Here is an 18,739-nt window from a genome sequence, read left to right as displayed (position 1 = left end):
TAGTTTTAATTCTCAACTGTGTGCAGTGATGTAGCTTTAGCTGGAATAATAAGTAGGCTATTCCTCCGCCTGTAGGCATTGTTATCAGACTCCTGTACCTGTGTTTGGAGCCTCTGGCCAGGGAAGATTAGAGAGCTTCTCCTTAACATTAAATATATGAAAAGTATCTCACTGTCTGAGCCAAATCTAATCTCTGTGCCTGGACCTCTTAAAGCAGCGTGACTAACCTTTCTTTAAATCTTACAATCTACTTTTACACATGAGATAGCACTTTGAGGCAGTGAGGTCAAATAAAAGAGTCGCAAAAAAGTGATTGCCAACTAAAGGGTTCTCACAAACATACAGGTATAGAGACACACAATCTCTCACATTGTGGGGTTTTGCTTCGCCGACGTTTGAGCACCTCGGTGCCATTGATAGATCTGACCGCTTGGAGGCGCCCGGCTCATACTCTGAATGCCGCGGAGGGCGAAGTGGAGGCTGGGACTGAAAGTGGGCTTGAGAAAGAAATCTCTCCCCTGAAATGTTTACCCTGACGTCAGTTTGCAGAACTAGCTCTGCCCTGTCTGCTTCAGTGTCTCCGAAACTCCACTCAGTCAGATTTTTTTGGGGGGGGGGACTAAATGGGCTCCGCTCTGCCTGCGCTGCCGGATCGCACCAAGTAAATGAAATGATTTCTTCTGCACATTTAAAGTGGACTAAATCATCTACACGATGAACACCTGCGCCTTTCTCTTAATTTTGACTGTTCAGATCTACGCCGATGGCATCGAGGGGCCAACAGGTAAGGCACACGTTCATCTCGATCTCGTGGACACGTTTGGGAAGTTTTACCATGCGGATGAAAGTCCACTGAAAGAAAAAGCGGAGCGAATCTGGTGGAGGTGCCAACTTTTGTGCTCCTGTTCCTCCAAAACACGCTGCTGCGTTTATCTGCGCCTTTCTGCCCCTTTCCACGACTTACCGTGGGACGATGTCCTCCCAGCAGAAGCTACGAGCAATAACTTTTATAAACTGAAGCTTCAAGTTTCCAAGGTTAATAAAAGGAAGAAAAAAAACAAAGGTTGGTGGTTAGGATGACTGCGAATGGGTGCTCTGGGTCGGGGGGGGAAAAGCTTCCATTCCCCTAAACAGCACAGCCCTTTTGCGCTGCGCCGCTTCTGCTTTCTGTTATCGCCCAAGCCCCATTTAAAGGCGCCAGGTAGCCTGAACGGTGTCTGCGATCCAAAGTTAGACATCAGTTCATTTCCTTAAAAACGAAAAATAAAATCAGAGATCCCCGCAGAGCATGTGTGCACGAGTCTCTCATATCCCCACAGCCTTGACCCAATCCTTGATGACATCCAGACCCCCCCGTCAAAAACCAAAACCACACCGGCGTCGGTTTAAACAGGGGGAGTCGGAGACTCTTTAAAAAGTTTGAATGTGACACTGCTGTGATTACTGGTTAATTGTCGCGTGCACTCTGGGATTAGATGAGTCTTTCTCACAGATGCCACATTTTTATCTCAAGGTGGTGAGATGCTCCTGTTTCTCCTTGGACGAGGTGGGCTGTCTGGCTGCAGAAAGCTCACCAAGCGGCTCTTAATTTCAAAACTGACACGTTACAAAAAGAGAACATTTTAGAGGCTGATTTTATTGTTGGAAGAAGTCTATTCGTCTATTGCCAGGCTGGATTGGGAGACTGAGGATTTTTTCTCTCACATGAATAGGATGCAGTGTCTGACTTTTTCCTCTAGTTTATTCTTGAGATTGGATTATACCTTATAAATGAAATCTTTAGAAAAGAAATGGGGAAAAAAACTGCCTCATTTGAAAGGTGGAAGGAGAAAGAAAAAAAGCAATGAGAATAAATGTCATATTAAGGAATTAAACATTTATTCAGATACAGGTATAAACTCAGGTGTTCTGGATTAATTTTTTTTTCTCAGTGCCTGAAACGGCTTGGGCCTGTTTGAATTAATGCACACACATGCATATGCACATTGTGCATTAAACCTAATAAGGCTAATAAGGCGTTAACATGGATATCATTTACACGGCAGACTGTATAAATATGCACCACAGCGCTTGTCACCTGCGGAAGGAAATTGGCTTGATGTTTTCCATTATTACTTTTGCCAGGATTTGCATTTCTTTCTTGCCCTGCTTAGTGGTTCACGAGACAAGGGAGAAGCCACTGATGCTCTGTGTAAGTGAAAGAAGCAGCAGCAACAAAAACAGCACTAAAAAAAATAAAAAACCTCCCCCCCAACAAACCAAGCATAATATGTTTTGTGGAGAGCTGAATGGAGCACATCATTAAGAGGAATGGGCTGAGACATATGAAGGATTAAATCACACACAGGTAATTAAAAGAGCTGAATGGAACAGCAACGCTTCACTACGCAACGCTGTGTGAGGGAGTCTGTCAACAAAAATGTACATGCTGTCGTTCCTTTTTCTTTTTTTTTAAAAGTTTGTTAACTGGAGTGTTGCAAGTCCTTGACGTCTTCCACCTTCCCATTAGCTGCTAATAGGTAACAGTTTAGTTGCCAGTTTTTGCAGCTTCTCTTCTACGTGACTGATGCCACTCCTCCTCCTCCTCTCCCCTGGCTTGACTTCCCCTCATGGCTCCTCCACCTACCTGAATCCTGTGGGAGGCGAAGTTAGGGAGCACGCATAAATGCAGCTTTGAATCTCACAATCTTTAGAGAGTCTCTTTTGCTGTGATTGGGCGAGGACCACGTCTTTAGAACAATTAGGGCTCACTTCTCTTTTCATTTTCTCGCCCCTTTCACCTCTTCCGATCCATATCTTTCAAGCCATAACCCTTTCTTGCTTGTGCTTTGGGTCAATGCAGGCCGTCAAGTGAAATGATTATTATCTCTATCTGCTGCACTGGACTCACTGCAGTGTGTGTGATTAAAAATAAAGAAAAGCACGGCATTTGCATCATATTCGCATAAAGAGCCCGTCATGTAGACGGTCGACGTTCCAGTTGTACAGCTATATGAGCGCGTTTCCTCCATCCTATGGAGCTCAAACTGCCACTTTCACTCCCCTGTTGTCTCTTAAGGGAATAGAACGAATGTTCACTTACCATCTGTCTCCTCTATTAGCACTGAATGTTGTCAACTGAGTGGTGTAATTATCCCGTGTCTCATGACTCATTTCCCAGTTTGATCTAAAGTTAAGGCAGAATATCCTTTTTTTTGCTTATTTCCCTGAATAAGCTAACGCTTAGATCAAGATGAAAAGGGCCGCGGAGCCCAGACTGTCTAGCTTAAGCATGGCATGGGATGAATAACACCACGGGGCCTCGGGTTTACACTGCATAAACAAAAGCACCGATCCTGGGATGTGTAATATGGAAACACCTGCACTTAGAAGCATAGAGGGGATGGAGCTGCAATGATAATCAGATCGTCTTTTACATAATTTTAAGAAAAAAAAACAGTAATGTAACTTAATCATGCATCATAGTAAGCTGACTAACTAAAAAGTTAACACACACCTATACAAGCATTAGCAGATGTATTGATACATGTACCAAACAGACAACAATAAAACGGTATATATGTGGCTAAAATAATTCAGTCGCTATATTATTTCAAAAGAAGTGTTCCCAGGCTATTTAAATGTTTATGCTGTGCCAATTTGACTATTTTCTTTATTGCAAAAGGTTATTATTGTAGCATTATTCATCTCCCGGCGCCTATTTGTAGCTGTTACATATTGGTTCTTGAGAGTCCATTAGACGTGCTCACTGTAATAAGCTTCTGACTGAATGGCGAGGAAAAAAAAGACCCTCTGATGCATTTGTGAATTATTGCTGGAGAAAGAAAAAAAAATACCCATCATGTAGAAAATGTTGCCTCGCACCACAGAATTGCAGTAAATCCACCAAGTGGAAGTGTTCCCTGCAGGAGCCAGGCCACCATCTGCGGATGGAATACGAACGGGCAGTAAGGATTGGGCCTAAATCAGACTCCTGAAATGACTGGTTGATTTCCATCTTTGTGGGATCAGGGGCAGTAATTCAGAGAGCAGATGGAAAACTTTGCAACTGTGAGGGAAGGGATTGAAGCGGGAGGACGGTGGGGAAAGAATTTCAGAGAGGGAGAAGATGAGAGCGACAGAGGGATTCATTCAGATAGATTGTTGGGGTGTTTTGTTTTTCTGCTGAGGCCACAGCAGGACATTTGCAAAGCTCGTGCATGCCGGCCATTCTGCCTTCGGCTTGCACGTGTGCGTGTGTCTGATTAAACAGGCTGCTTATGAGAGAAGCCCTCTGCTCTCCAGCCTGTCTCTCCTGTTTCTCATCTATTGTAATGTGGTGCTACGTGGAAGAGAGCCAGGCCACGATCGGCTTACTCATCTCACAAGGCTGGAAGATGAAACGTATCCATCTACCGTGTGTACTCAAGGAGCTCTGCTTCATGCCAAGTGCCATGATTGGTACGCCTCATCAGTGAAGGCATGTGTCCGGTCTGGGGCCTGCTCCGTCTTCATCTGGGCTAATCTCTCATGTCTTTCCCATGCATCTTCCCCATCTCGGTGCTCTGCTGAGTGTGCAGGCATTTATTAGTCTTCTCCTATGCCAGGCTGCGGCTCACGCACATCTTGTGATTGTTGTGCTTAATTAATCCTGCTAAGCGTTTTTCCTGTTCTCTTTTTAATTATCACATGCTAGTGTTCTGTTTCTAAATCAGTCCCAACTTAGTTTTTTTCTCTCCCCTGTCTGTTGAAGAGCTCTGTGAGTTGTGGCCTACTCAGGCAGAGGATTGTTTGCTCTTCAGAAAGGTCAAGCACTGGTTGGGAGTCATGTTTTAGAGGCAGAGAAAGAGCAGGTCGTTGTCTTTGAGAACAGGGCAAAGCCCAAAGGCAGGTTTGCTTCCGCTGTGCGCGCGCGTGTGTGTGTGTCTCCTGTGCCATTTAGCCTTGCCTTTCTCTGTGTGCCCTCACTGCTTTGTATCTGGTCTCGCCGGCCAGCACAAAGTGCTGAAAGGAACCACTGGGAGGGAAACCTGGCAGATTGGAGATAATTATACATGACACTTATTATCCTGTCGAGGTCTCTTATTGTAAGTGTATTATGAAGGGGCCAGGAATCAGGCCACGGGAGTCCTGAGAAACAACAAGTGGGAAATCCAAAAACAGATTTTCTCCTTTAGAAAAGAATAAACGACCGTGAAACGTAAAGCAACGAGACACTAGAGATTTTAGCATGGCATCTGCTCTCCAGATCATATTTGTATTCAATACTTGCGCGCTGCTATTCTACAGCAAACGTATGAAAAAGAGGCCATGAACTGTTGAGGTGCTCACATCAAGCAGGAATGGGAAACCTTTTCCTTTCTTGCCTTCTTGCTTGCAGAGTGTTGTTAAAAGAAGAGGTGATGCAACACAGAGGTAAACATGCCCCTGTCCAGACTTTCTTTTGGAGCACGTTGCTGGCATCAAATTGAAAATGTACAGCTGATAGTCATGTGCCACTTGCTGTGTACACTTAAATGTAGGGTTTAAATGATTAGCAGATCCTCGCATTCTGTTTTTATTTACACCGCACTACATTTTAGACATTTTTTTAAATAATTGAGTTGCACGTTTGGCCGAAGGCTTGGCTTCTTGTGGATTTCTGAGCTGTGATCGCTGAGGCTCTTCAAATTCAATTTAAATGTATTCTAGTTCTTTGCATAGATTCATAGCCCGCTCATTCTTTTTTTTTTTAATTTGAAAGCTGCACTCTGTGACGTACGCTATGAATGTTTTAGCATATTGATGAAAACTGCATGTGTATGTGTGGTCCCCTGTCATTTTCATATGTGTGCATGTTAACATCACCTCCGTCTCTGCTTGTAAGACCACGAAATCACACGCTGAAGCCTTGACATGCAGCAGGGTCCTGTGTTGCTGAGTGACTGAACTTGCCATGACACTGATGCTAGCATGGGCTTGAGCTGCTGCCACGGTGAGCTCTTCGGGGTTACTGTGACACCTTCCAACACCCTGGAAGAGATGCCAAGAGTTGAGAGATTTACAGTCAGTCGCCTGCCTCGGCCTGTCTCTTCCTTTCCACTCTACAGCCGGAGTGCGGGTCTCTTTGCTCCCTCTGCCAGTTGTTATTAATGTGGTATTGAGCTTTCAAACTCTGGGAAGTCCATTTTACTTAAATTTGATCAAAGTAGCATAGCGCCAGTGGCCTGCAAGTTTGATGTAGGAGTGGGAATTAGCTGGTCAGTCAGCGAGGACCTGCATTACGTAAGTACCTACAAAGAGCGGAGTAATGTTAGCCGTATGCGTAGCATACAAGAAAGAGGTAAAAGCCGAAATGCTTTTAAACAGGAAATAGTGAGCTTTTGTTTCACAGGGAAGCTGCATACTGGATCATAAAGGGAAGCTATAAAATATGTAGTCGATGTACTGGTCTGAATTAAAATAGCTGACATGCTCATTATCACTTAAAAGCACATGTTTCACTTGAGTAACGGACATGGAATATTATCATTGAACACAGATTGGCAAGAGTTTATAGCCTGAATAAGAAAAGTGAATAGCTCGAGTGCATGCACATGCAGGTGTGTAATTAGCCGACAAGGAAATAACCAGGGCTCTGAGTTTGCAGCCGTTTCAGTCCCAGTGTTTTCCTCCCCAAGGCAGTGCCTTCCCAACTGCAGAAATTGGGTCTGCAAGACTGATGCTGCAAGTGCCGCTCCTTATCCCCCTGCCCAGAGAAAAGAAAGCCTCCTGAGCAGTTTAAAATTAGCCCGCTGGCCGTGTTTCAGTTCTTTACCTTTCTCTGTGTCAACAAAATTTCCTGCCAGAATCTTCAGGCCCTCTGAGTTGGTGTATGCGGTGTGTAACAAATGCTGCTGGAATCAAAGTTCAGAATTAGGACGGGATTGTGGAGTCGAGATCTGACCTATTGTTCGGCTTCTTTTTTAGTCCTTTGCATATGAAACAGTCAGCGAAATATGAGCCCCTGACACTCCTCTAAAAGTCAAAACACTCTCTTCAGGACATTTTTCTCCCTGTAATAGATGCAGAATTTAGTTGCCTTTGTGCCATGAGACCTGCTCTCAAGGGGAGGCAGGGAAGTGGTATTTCTGGTTTGACCAGTTCCTTCCAGCAAAGAAATATCCTCACGCAGACCCAGGGATGAACCTGAACACTTATCACCCTGATGCATCCCACACTTATTAGACTGACAATCTTTCATATAAACTTTATTAGCACAGTGGAAATTGAAGAGCGTTAAAGTGTAACAGAGCGTGGATAATGTCTACTGTGCTGATTTAAAAGAGCGCAGCATTCAAGGCTCGCCCTGCATGAAATCTATAACTAAAACTGAGATCTTTTAAAAAAAGGCAATAACTTCTCAGTTATAGCTTCTGCATTACATGATTGAAGATTCCCTGCAGCACAGTCTCATGGCACGGGGTGACACTCAGCTGTGACAGCTGCCACTGCTGGTGGGTTATGGGTAGGTCATGGCAGCTGCGGTAGCACAGGTGCCAGCTGGCAGGAAGTCACTTAGCGGAGGGATTTTGAACCTGTTGATGTCATATAACAAGTTTACAGTACTTTTGATTTGATTTTGATTTATTGATTTATTGATTAGCATTCAAATATCTCAGTGAAGACAGAATAAAGATTACCACAAAGCAAGAAAGCACGAGACAAGGCTAATCAAAAGGTATTGGCTGAAGCATTTACTTATTACGCCAACCCTTTTAACAAAAGATCTTTTTGCATGCAGCTCCTGTACACAGGGCTCCAAGCAAAGAATGAAACAAAGCAAAAACAAACAAACAAACAAACAAACAAACAAACAAACAAACAAAAAAAAAAAACCCAAAAAAACCTTCCACCTTAGATAAGTAACTACATCAAAGCAAAAAATCAAGAGTTTCAGTATTATTATTTTTGCTCTTTTCATTCTTGATTTATATATTTTTCTATTACTCTATTTTTAAACATGTTTTTAAACAAGGAAAATGAACCACACCTTTTTAAATCACTGTCATAACTATTCCACAGTTTAACTCCTCTAACAGAAACACATCTCTGCTTTATATTTGTCCTCATCTTGTTTTGTTTTTTTAAAGAAATCTGTTCCCCTTAAGTCATATTGACTCTCTCTGACTTTGAACAGTTTCTGAGTACTGGGGCAAAGCAAGTTATTTTGTGCTTTATACATTATCTGTGCCATTTTATATTCAACTAAATCATAAAATTTCAGGGTATTCAGATTAATAAACAAAATGTTAGTTGGTTCTATATAGTTTGATTGGTTTATAATTCTTATAGCTCTTTTTTGTAATTTGAAAATAGGAAGAGTGTTTGTTTTATATGCATTACCCCATATCTCCAGACAATAAGTCATATATAGAAGCAACAGAGTACAATAAAGTGTGTTTAATGATTTTTTTGTTCAGGACATGCTTTGTTTTATAGAGAATAGCAATGGTTTTTGACATTTTTGTTTTCACGTGGTTTATATGAGACTTCCATCTCAGCTTATCATCAATTATCACTCCAAGAAATTTATTTTCGTACACTCTTTCAATTTCAATTCCATTAACCCTGATTTTAGATACATTTTTCATTTGTCTAGTGCCAAAAATAATCAATTTTGTTTTCTTTATATTTAACGATAACTTATTTACATCAAACCAGTTTTTTAATATATTTAACTCCTTTTCCGCTGTAGTCAGAAGCTGTTCTAGGTTTTTACCTGAGCAATACAGAGTGGTATCATCAGCAAACAATACACATTTTAACAGTTTGGAAACACTACATATGTCATTTATATATAATATGAATAATTTAGGGCCCAGCACAGAGCTCTTGATTTAAGATACAATTAACATGTGATGATGTTGACTAACCAACCAATTCTGGGGCTTAAAATACTGATATTTTTTCAAAGTTGCTGACATATAAATAAGATCTAGTTTAGTGCTGAATCAGTATTAGATGATGAGACATTCGTAGTATGATTGTCCTGTGACGTGTATATATATTTCTAAAAAAAGAAACAGCTATTAAAAATAGTTCTAATAGGCCTAAAAAAGTACTACGCCTTTTAGGAGTATTAAAAATATTAGTGGAATTGCACAACAAAGTCACAATAAAATGAATGAACTATACTCAAAGTATCCCCCTCCAACATGTTTTTATCAGTCATTTTAAATGGCTCCATATAGATCCATCTAGTGACCTTAAAGAAGAGGTCAGAGGTCAAATGTAACATGATATTTTAAGTCTTTATACACTACTTTATATATTTTGAGAGTACACATCGCACCACAGAATCATAGTTTCTAAGGTTTTTTTGTCAATTTTTGACCAACAAATAATTAAGTTTACCTTGAAGATCTTGGTGGGTGTAAGCCAAATTGTAATGGTTTGTTAACACGACGTTACCCTCCACCCCCTACACAGTTTTATATTCTGATCACTCAAAAATGTTTAAGCTATCTTATTCACAGACAGAATGACACACATGCAAACGCTAAAGCACAACTTGGGGGAAGGTAACGAAAACGAAACGCGGTGGTAAACAAAGTGAATTTGTTGAAACAGGTGATTTGTCATAGATGCTAGGGGGAACCTCCACCTGTTTAACTTTCCTGCAAAGGTAGCTGTGAAAGCAGAGCCAGTGGCAGCTTGTCTAGTAAGCTAGTCTCCTATCGGGCTCCTGTCAAAGACCAGAGGTTTATCCACAATGCACATGTGCAAACAACCAGACAAAGCTGCTGCTCCCTTAAGCTCAAGACATGGTTAATGTGACACAAACATACCCATGATAAATGACACGTGTGTGTGTGCGCGTGATGTCCACCTTCTAGTCTTTTCTCTTTAAAGGCCTCACTGTGTTATAAACTAATTCAATAATTATAAGCCATAGGTAATCTTTCAGAGCTTTAAAGATATCTCAGCAGCCAGAACCAAAACAAAACTGGACTTTATTTTGGTTCTTGCTCGAGGAGTTTGTGCAGCTACACAGCAGCCATGGTAAGAAGTATGAGCAGGAGTGCAGGAGCAGTCATTTTGGAGGTGGCAAGACTTTACAGCACACAGGAGGCTCTGGAAAGATGGCACCTCATCCTCCTCTGAGGACTCTCAGGTTGACATGGAGGAGGCTTCAGAGGTGGAAACAGACCAGCTGGAGTCCAACTCTAAATCATCTGATTGGAGGGTGGGTGGAGAAGAGACGGTTGAAGCAGTGAAAGGATGGACTTCTCAACGTTTTGGTCATCCCCATATTTTTGTCTTCCACATAGAGTGCAAGGCTCTGCTACGTCCCAGCAGCCAGAGGTTTGATCCCAGTGGAATCACAGAGGAACTGCATACTCATGTAGAGATGTGCATTTTGTGTTTACAGGCCAAATAATAAATCAATTCAAATCTGCAGGGTGCTGCTCCCAACCTGTCTCATCAGCAAATATAAGGGCAGTGTGACTTTTGCATGGACAGAAAGAGAAGAGCTGGCAGCACCATGTAGGAGCATGCATGTAGCTCCACCTCAGCTAGAGTCCCTCTTCTTTAAAGGGTCAAAATCTAAAAACTATAATTAATATTTGATATTTATAGTTCATACTGAAGTAGTTTTTTTTTTTAAATGAGCCATTTAAAGTGGAAATATAATATTTATACAGCAGTTTTTGTCCTTGGGCTGAAAAGAGTCTGGATTAAGGGATAATTTCATTTTTTATTGTGCTTAGTTAGGTTTTGAGAACCAAAACTATTGGGTTAGTGTTAAGGACAAAGAAAAAACCTGCTTTGGTTCAAATACTCTCTGTCCTAACATTAACCCTGCACACAGAGAAATGAGTTAACTGTACACAGTGCACTGACCTGTGACCGAGCCTTTATAGGCTGGAGTGAGAAAAAATGTTAAGGGTTCTTTTTGAGGAGTTTAAATTAAATAACTATTAGAAATTCTAGTTGAAGTGGAAATACACCCAAACTGGGGTTGGATGGTTTTATCACTAATGTGGCTGTTGCTTGCAGTTTCATCATAGGTCCATGTGAGGAACGTTGCACGCTACTCCTCCAGATTCGTAATTTTTCTTATTTTTGTAGAGTTCATGCAGTCCTCGTTCTCCTCTGGACTGCGGGTGTGAGTACCAGTTTCAGTTTTGAATTTAAACAAATGCAGTGAGTCTGCAGAATATGGCAACGTGCTGTGATACGCTAGCAGATGTGTCGGCTTCTAACCGCTCGATGGGTTGAAAAGCTTTTGTCAAGTGGTGTTAGTAAAGAGAGTTTGGGAACTCGGCCAGCCTTGAAAGCTTTGTTCTGACTTAGGTGTTGAAGTGAGACAGAGCAAAAGCAGAGGGTATTGATTTCTCAAACACAGCTTGTCACAGTCAGCCTATTGTCTTCTTCCTCTTGAAACTCTCCTTTCGATCCTACATGACCTCCCGTCACAATACTTCTCACTTTGACACGCCGCTTTTTCAGCAGTTGCTCAAGGGATTGTGACAACCCAAATATATATATGTATAAGTCTTTTGCACCTTATCTGATAGGCTTCTATAGTTTCATGAGCAAGTTCAGGATTTGCCTCTCTACCATTTTGGCCTGATCTGCAGTGTGCACATTCAAACCATTCATTAGCAGCCAATTCATAGAAAACAGTATCTATTATTCATTTTCTGTGGCAGGATGGTATAATTGCCCAAAGGCAAAAACATGATCTGTATTTGCTATCCAGTGCATTAATAAGACAGCATGCGAGTCACTTCTTCAAGGACACTAATGAAGAGAGAGAGAGAGAGCTCCTGACCAAGAAAATATTTGCCCTTTATCCTCAGTTTGCGGTGCTCCTATTGTGTTGCTCAGAAATAGGTGCAAGATTAATGTCTGCACAGTGCTTTGATGTTTAGGTCTTTTTATGCAGACATATAAAAAAGCTGGTCATCTTCTTACCTGAATTCCAAGTAGGGTAGCCCTGGCAAACGTGCCCTCAGGGCTCTCAGGACCGCTGCAGAGGGCCTTCCAGGGTCCTCCCGGGCAAGTGATTTCTTAGCTGCCCGATGTTCCTGAGACACGGCTCATCGAGTGGTTTGAAAAGCCTTTGTTTGTACCTGTGCTTGCTGTCTGACTTGTGTGCCAACTGACATGAGGCGGGCAGTGGGAAGGTAATTGCCCCATGAGAAGAGGAACTTATTGATAGGCTGAAGTGGGCAATGGCATGACAGTGCCATTCTGTACACTTGATATCTGCAGAAATGCTTGTCTGTCATACAGTAGAAGAATTGAATTTCCTGTTGTTCTTTTTTTTTTAGAATAGAGGGTGCCATTAGAAGTAACGTGGAAGAGTCACTGAATCAAATTGGAGATTTATATAACATTATGCTATAGTTTATAGATTGCTATTATATAATATTTGAGTTTCTAAAATATACTTCAATGGTAGAAAACGACTGACTGCATCCCTGTGAAGTGAGCTGCTGCAAAGGCGCCGACTCACAGGGCCCGTGCATGCCCTGTGGATCCAGAATTCAGCGCTTTTATTGTTGGTTTTGGCATTTTGATATGAATGGCAGACGTCTAGCGAAGGACCTGGAAGGGCTAATATGGATGGAATGCTTTCATGGTATTTTCAAATAGCCTGGACCTACCGCAGCCAAAGACAGAGCACCGTTTGCGTGTCTCACATTAGCACAAAAGCCAAAAAAATATGCAAGAATGCCCAGTGAGCCCACGGGGTGTCGTTAACAAAGAGCTTAATTCTAAACCACAAACAGAAGATTGTAATTATTGCTTGGCCCTTCAGTGTGTGGCTGTTTGCATGCGCGCTGGCCACGTGTGTGTTTTGCGTATGTGGCAGAGCCAGAGTGGTGATTGTTCCCACCTGATTATATGTAAATATTTGCTGAACTCCTTTGGCCATTTTGAACTTCCATAAATCACAGCCTTGTGGATTATTATGGCGCTTTTGTTTGTTTTATTCTTCCACGGAGTGAAAATGCTAATGAAAAAAATTAGCATACCGTTCTTAGGACACACTGTTGTGATGATAAATGCATTGCACAGCAAAGATCAAAAAGCCAGGCTTTGCTATAGGAACGGGCTTTGTAGCCATTCTGTGTTTATAGAGTAGCCGGAGTGCACAGTGTGTCAGAGACCTCAGAGCAGGTCGGCCCTGGCCTTTGTCTGTTCGGACAGCCAGGGTAATTAAGAATCAGCTTAGTTCGGGATTATTGCTAGAAGCAGGCTGATCACAGGAGACAGGAGAAAAAGCATTAGGAGAATAGTGGTTAATATGGGTATTACCCTTCTTAGCACTGCTATCATGTGACAGTGAGACGACTGACAAAGGAACCCTGTTGATACTGAGATCCCTTGCCCTGCGCTAATAGGCTTTACTGCAGATTGCTTTGTTTACCCACAGTGTGCAGCACTCCACCTTCCCGCTTTATCTTTCTTCTATGCCCATTCAAACTTTATAGAATTTGTCTCAACCTAATTAGAAAATGGTAATGTTTTGCTGTACACCTCCCTGAGGTATTTAAGCAATGTTCCGATGTGTTTGCCTAACACCAGCGCCTCTAAAACGGAAGATGCATGACTGTTTGTCTCTCTCTCACACACATAAACACAGTTTTTGAGATATTTTTGTGGAATGTAATTAATGTTCTCATTAACAGTGTGAGCAAGCTGTAAGGCGGGACTAAAAGTCTGATACCACTGGGTCCTGGCCCTCCTCTGCTTTATGAAACATGGCTGCTGAAATGGATAGCCTGCGTCTGGCATGTGAAACAAAGAGTGGTATGACAGCCACTTTGTTGTTAGTCCAGCTTTTTATTGTGCAGAGGTAACCCAATGCCTGTAGCCTCTGCACTACCTCCATAAGTGAAGCCATTTGTTGCCCTTTAGAAAGGATATGGAAGCAGGCCAGTGTGAATAATAACAATGTAGAGGGAAGATTTATCCAAACACGAAAAGGTTACATCAAATGAACCACCTAATTTATCGCATTACTCTTATTTACAATGAACTTTGCTGGTATCAGCTGCTTGCGCATTAGAAAACATTGCTGCAGGTGCATAGCTGGCAGAATTATCAGTGCATGACATGACACAACAATGCTTTGTTTTGATCTTATTGAGAAGGGAGCAGGGAATTGTTTTCCACAGTCTTTAAGAGCTAATCCCATCAGAGGGACTGCACAGCATGGAGGCCTAACTGAGATAGTGCTGCCAGAACAAGAGGGAGACAGGAATGTGTTTGTCTGGCTAACATGGCACAAGCAAAGGAAGAAAACTCCTCCCAAACAACTTGACTTCTTAATTCCTCTTCCTGAGTCACGACTAGGGCAAATGTCTCATTCTGTGAGCTGTATGGGTCAATAAAAACAGGAGACAACTTTAGATTTGGATTCGGCAGCAGCTTTTGTAGATGCATTGGTGAACTTTCAATATAGCAGATGAATTAACTAGGTTTTACCTCTAGAGCAAGGTTTCTCACTTCACTGGTTGTCTGCTGGCTTGGTTGGGCACATGTACCCCTGGGGGAACAGGCTCATTCAGTGCCGAGGCCATGGAACTGAGGATTTATCCCAGTCCAGTGAGTCCCTGTGGCGCCACAAGCTCCTGTTGAAGGATTTAAGATTGGTCTGTACGTCTGTCGTTTTACCACAGATAGGAAAGAATTTTTTTTCTCCCAAGTTGTAATAAAATGTGTCTGGTTGATACATTCTGTTTGAACTTTATAAAAGGAGAAGTGTGGGTGAAGGGCTAAGAAAGATTGAAGGGGAGTTTTATTGAGTTTTTCATAAGTTCGAACAGTATTGAATGTTCTTACCTAACAGCTGCACAAAACGTGTCTAGAAACATCTGTAGTAGTTTCTGCTAAAAGAAAGATGTAGGAGCTATACATAAAGGCTTATTGAGGGTTAAGTAAAGGTTTATTAGGGTTGTAGTCAACCAAAGAAAATCTTGGATGACAGAAATCTTACTTATCTTCTACTGGTCATGTGAGGTGACGAGTTCCCAAAATCTGTCTTTAGTCTGTGGAGCGCACGTAAATAGACATGAAACTCTAGTATTTGCAGCAGATGAAATCATTTTAAACCTTTAATTTTAAAGGGGAATCTATTGTACGTTTAGATTGGCTTAATTGTAGCTCCAGCTAGATAAATGCTAGAACTGGCAACTGGACAAGGGTACCATTATAAACCCACTACGAAAGGATGACTGATTTATCAGCCAATATTGGTTATCTACCATTTATTGGTATCAACATTTACTAAAGTAGAGATGAGAGAAACACCCTTCAATAGTTCTAAGTGTTGACGTTTTATATAGGTTTTTTATAGTCTACTTCCATGTTACCATTTGGTGCTTGGAACGCCACAAACACACCTACTAGCTGAACGTTTAATACAAAATTTTAGGGAAATCTGTTGTTGTTTCATGGTATTGTAACAGTTGCTACTGTGGCTGTTGTAATACAGTGTATCACCACACGGTGGCGCCTCTCATTCCCCTTTTTAAAAAAATTCTTCTTCGTTATATCTCTGTAATAGATTCCTCCACGTGTATGTGGACTAGTGTCCTCTCCAGTAACGTGCCGTAAAGCTGGGAGTTTTATTTTTGATATGTAAAATAAATAAGTACTTGTGGAAAGTTACAAGTTGTTGCTCATTGCTGTCCACCTGCACACCTCCGTGGCTGGCTTTATCTCCACCGCACGTTACAGTACGCTGGGCCATATTACACCTTTCACGGTAATACTGGTAAAATGTTAGGCAATGATAAGAAAATGAAATATCGCTATAGAATATGGGTAAAACGCGCTGCACGCCTTATGACAAAAGTAGCAAACGGTGGGGGGAACTAACTAATGAACTAAACTAATATAAACAGCTGCTTGTTTAAGTGAAAATAAATTGATGGGTATTTTTTTGCACTAATAAAGTTGTGGAGTTTTTGTCTCACCATCGTCAATTATAATTGACGATATAGTTATATTGTTATTGCAAATTTTCAAATATATATTGTGATAAATATTTTTTGGCCATATTGCCCTGCCCATTGACCGATATATTGGAACGTCAGATTTTTGGATTGCGAAATATCCGTGTTGGTATGGGTCTTAAAAACCCTATATTGGTTGGGCTGTATATTAGAGCCATCATACTGAAATATACCATGTCTAATATGTTAACAATCGAAACAATGTGAATTTTAGCAGATAGTTTTAGCACAGACAAATTCGTTTAGTGTTTCTGAGGATTTGACTTGTTGTAGTTGAGCTTTGATATGTAAAGTTTAAACTGGCCTTTTTGATCATTTGTTTTAACGAAGGGCGGTCCCAGTGAGAACTTCTTTGACATGCCACCAATTAGTCTGGAGTCGCGTCTGAGTAGAAGTTCAGAAAATGAAAACATTAGTTAAACTCCCACAACAGTCCTCAGTTGTGAAAACATAAGGGTTTCTTTCACAGCGACTCTGTTTCTACTGCTGCCAAAAATAATAATCAAAAAAGGATCAGAGGCTATTGATGTAGCGCTTTTCTTTTATGAAAGTGACACCGGTGGCTGCAAGACGAACGAGCTTGGAGAATTTAGTCAAATAGAGACCGTATTGACCAGACCGACCCTGATGTTTACATGTTCTTATTGATCCAGTTATAATAATTTGGCCGGTTATTATCTTGAACTTGTTTGATTTTAATAAGTTGCGAGGAAATGAAAAGACAGAGCTCCACATGCTCACCAACGTAGTCAACAGAGGGAAGCCATGTTAAGTATTCTTCACAAAAATAAACCAACAAGCAACATTAAGGCTAAAGGTTTCACATGGCTTGCATAGCTCGTTTCAGTGAGCGTAGGTTACCGCTTCGTGCTTAAAGCTGGCATCTGTTTGTTTTACTGGGAGACTTCTATTGTAAAGCAGCTGCCGAAAGTGGTGAGTCTGAATTACTGGAAGACATACATGGAAAACATCTGCTTTCTCACAGCTGGTGCCTGCTGCTCTTTTGCTGCGGCCATGTTTAGTCACAGCGATTCAATGTGCTTCTTTTTTTAGGGATGCCTTGGTCATAAACATTTATATATAGGCTTTTAATATAAATACAACTAATAAATTGATAGCGTCTTGATTGCTTTCCATTTGGCTGTGGTAACGTGATGTGAAAATTCCTGTAAAACTGTCACAAGTCTCAAATAATCCCTAAACTTGGGCTGGTTCTGCAATGCTCGTAACAAACTGAACATGAAGTAAAACTAGATTTCACTGAGCTTTCTAAAAGACATATCCTCGGATCAGTCACATCTCTTGCGGTGCCAAGGTGCTTTTCTGTTCTTGATTTCGCTTCTTTCTCTCATCATTCCCTCTGCATTTCTCACAAGGCTCTGTGTTTTCTCTCCATCTTTGCCCTTGTCGTCTCAGCCTTAGGGCTTCTCGGGGATCCACAGTACGCTCAGTGTTTCTGGGAAGGGTTCAGTATTCTAGGCAGAGTGAACGTGAGCTCAAAGCAGACCCGTCTTTATGTGTGTGTGTGTGTCTATGTGTGTGTCTGCCTGTCTCCCCAGGCACTCATTAAGCTGGTGTGTGAAGGTGTGTGTTTCCGGAGGCTGTTGGGAGAAACATGCGTGCATGTCGAGGTTAAAAGACCCCCGACAGAGACATAATTTCCTATCCTGGGGTGATGGGAGAAGGTAACTTCATTAGCCAGTCCCCGCTATGCAGATTAACTTGATTATACTAACCAAGTCTTGATGGCGACAGTGGCGCAGAGTAAAATTGTCACACCTAGAACTAAAATCTGTGCATGTTTTTTTAATAGGATTAGCTGTGTATGCATCTGTGTGCATGAGCTTGCATCTCTGGATGCCATGAAGGGAGGCAGGGAAGGAGGGGCGGTTAATGCACCTGGGTCATGTGGTTGCTCTGTAATTTAAAAAAGTGAATCATCCTCAGGTAATGAGCAGGTGCCTGTTTAAAAAGCTCCTTTCAGTAATTTGGCTGATGTCAGGCCTGTGGTAATGGCTGCCTCTGTGTGTTTTAAGACTTTAGATGCTCATTGGTTGTTTTTGTCATTCTGTACCGCCTACTTTTTTGTTCCATTGGTTTTAAAAACATATCTTATGTAGCTATTATGTCCAAACATTTGCAGTCATGCAAGGCGTGCCCTTTTGTTACCCGGAGGGCAAACAGCATTAACCTCTTTTAACCTGAATTGATCCGCAGCACTTCTTACATTCACTCGCTTCATTAGTTGATGAGACTGGTGCTGGTTTACATATACAGTGCTGTGAAAAGTATTTGCCCTCTTCTTGATTTCATATTTTTTGCACATTTGTCACAGCTAAATGTTTCAGATTATCACACAAATATTGATATAAGACAAAGGTGAGTGAATACTAAGTTTCGTTTTTAAATGATGATTTCCTTTGTTGAGGGAAAAACGCAGCCCTGTGTAAAAGTAATTCCGTACCACTTGTTAAATCATAACCTAAACATATTTTTTGCAGAACTGGCTTTATTTTCAATAATCACATGTGAGCCTGATCAGGAACACCCATGAATAGTACCTGTCTGACAAAGTGTAGGCTAAAAGATCTCAAAAACCAACACATCATGCCAAGAAACCCAGGAACAGCTGGGAAGTAATTGACATCTATTAGTCTTCAAAGGGTTACAAAGCCATTTTTAAGGTTTTGGGACTCCAGCAACAGTGAGAGCCATTAAACACTAGTGGAGAAAACTTGAAACAAAATGGTTAACCTTCCCAG

The 18,739-nt window shown here is 41.5% G+C and overlaps 1 protein-coding gene across 4 annotated transcripts in view; it reads left to right on the top strand.

The window, feature by feature from the left end:
* The first annotated feature begins 554 nt into the window (after positions 1-554).
* The window catches only part of ptprub (protein tyrosine phosphatase receptor type Ub), a 203,580-nt gene continuing 185,395 nt past the window's right edge, over positions 555-18,739 (top strand). For all 4 annotated transcript variants that reach the window (XM_086310943.1, XM_086310942.1, XM_086310941.1 and 1 more), the window contains exon 1: positions 555-784. In XM_086310943.1, the coding sequence (XP_086167069.1) occupies positions 715-784 (70 nt within the window). In that variant the 5' untranslated portion in view covers positions 555-714. The remainder of the gene's footprint in view (positions 785-18,739) is intronic.

The sequence above is a fragment of the Aulonocara sp. 'chitande type north' Nkhata Bay genome, linkage group LG11 (assembly GCF_057382095.1).
Source record: "Aulonocara sp. 'chitande type north' Nkhata Bay isolate Kocher_YH1m ecotype deep benthic linkage group LG11, A_spYH_male_GT1.1, whole genome shotgun sequence".
NCBI classification, from domain to species: domain Eukaryota; kingdom Metazoa; phylum Chordata; class Actinopteri; order Cichliformes; family Cichlidae; genus Aulonocara; species Aulonocara sp. 'chitande type north' Nkhata Bay.
The sequence above is the reverse complement of the archived record's forward strand: the minus strand, read 5'-3'. Positions and strand labels throughout refer to the sequence as shown.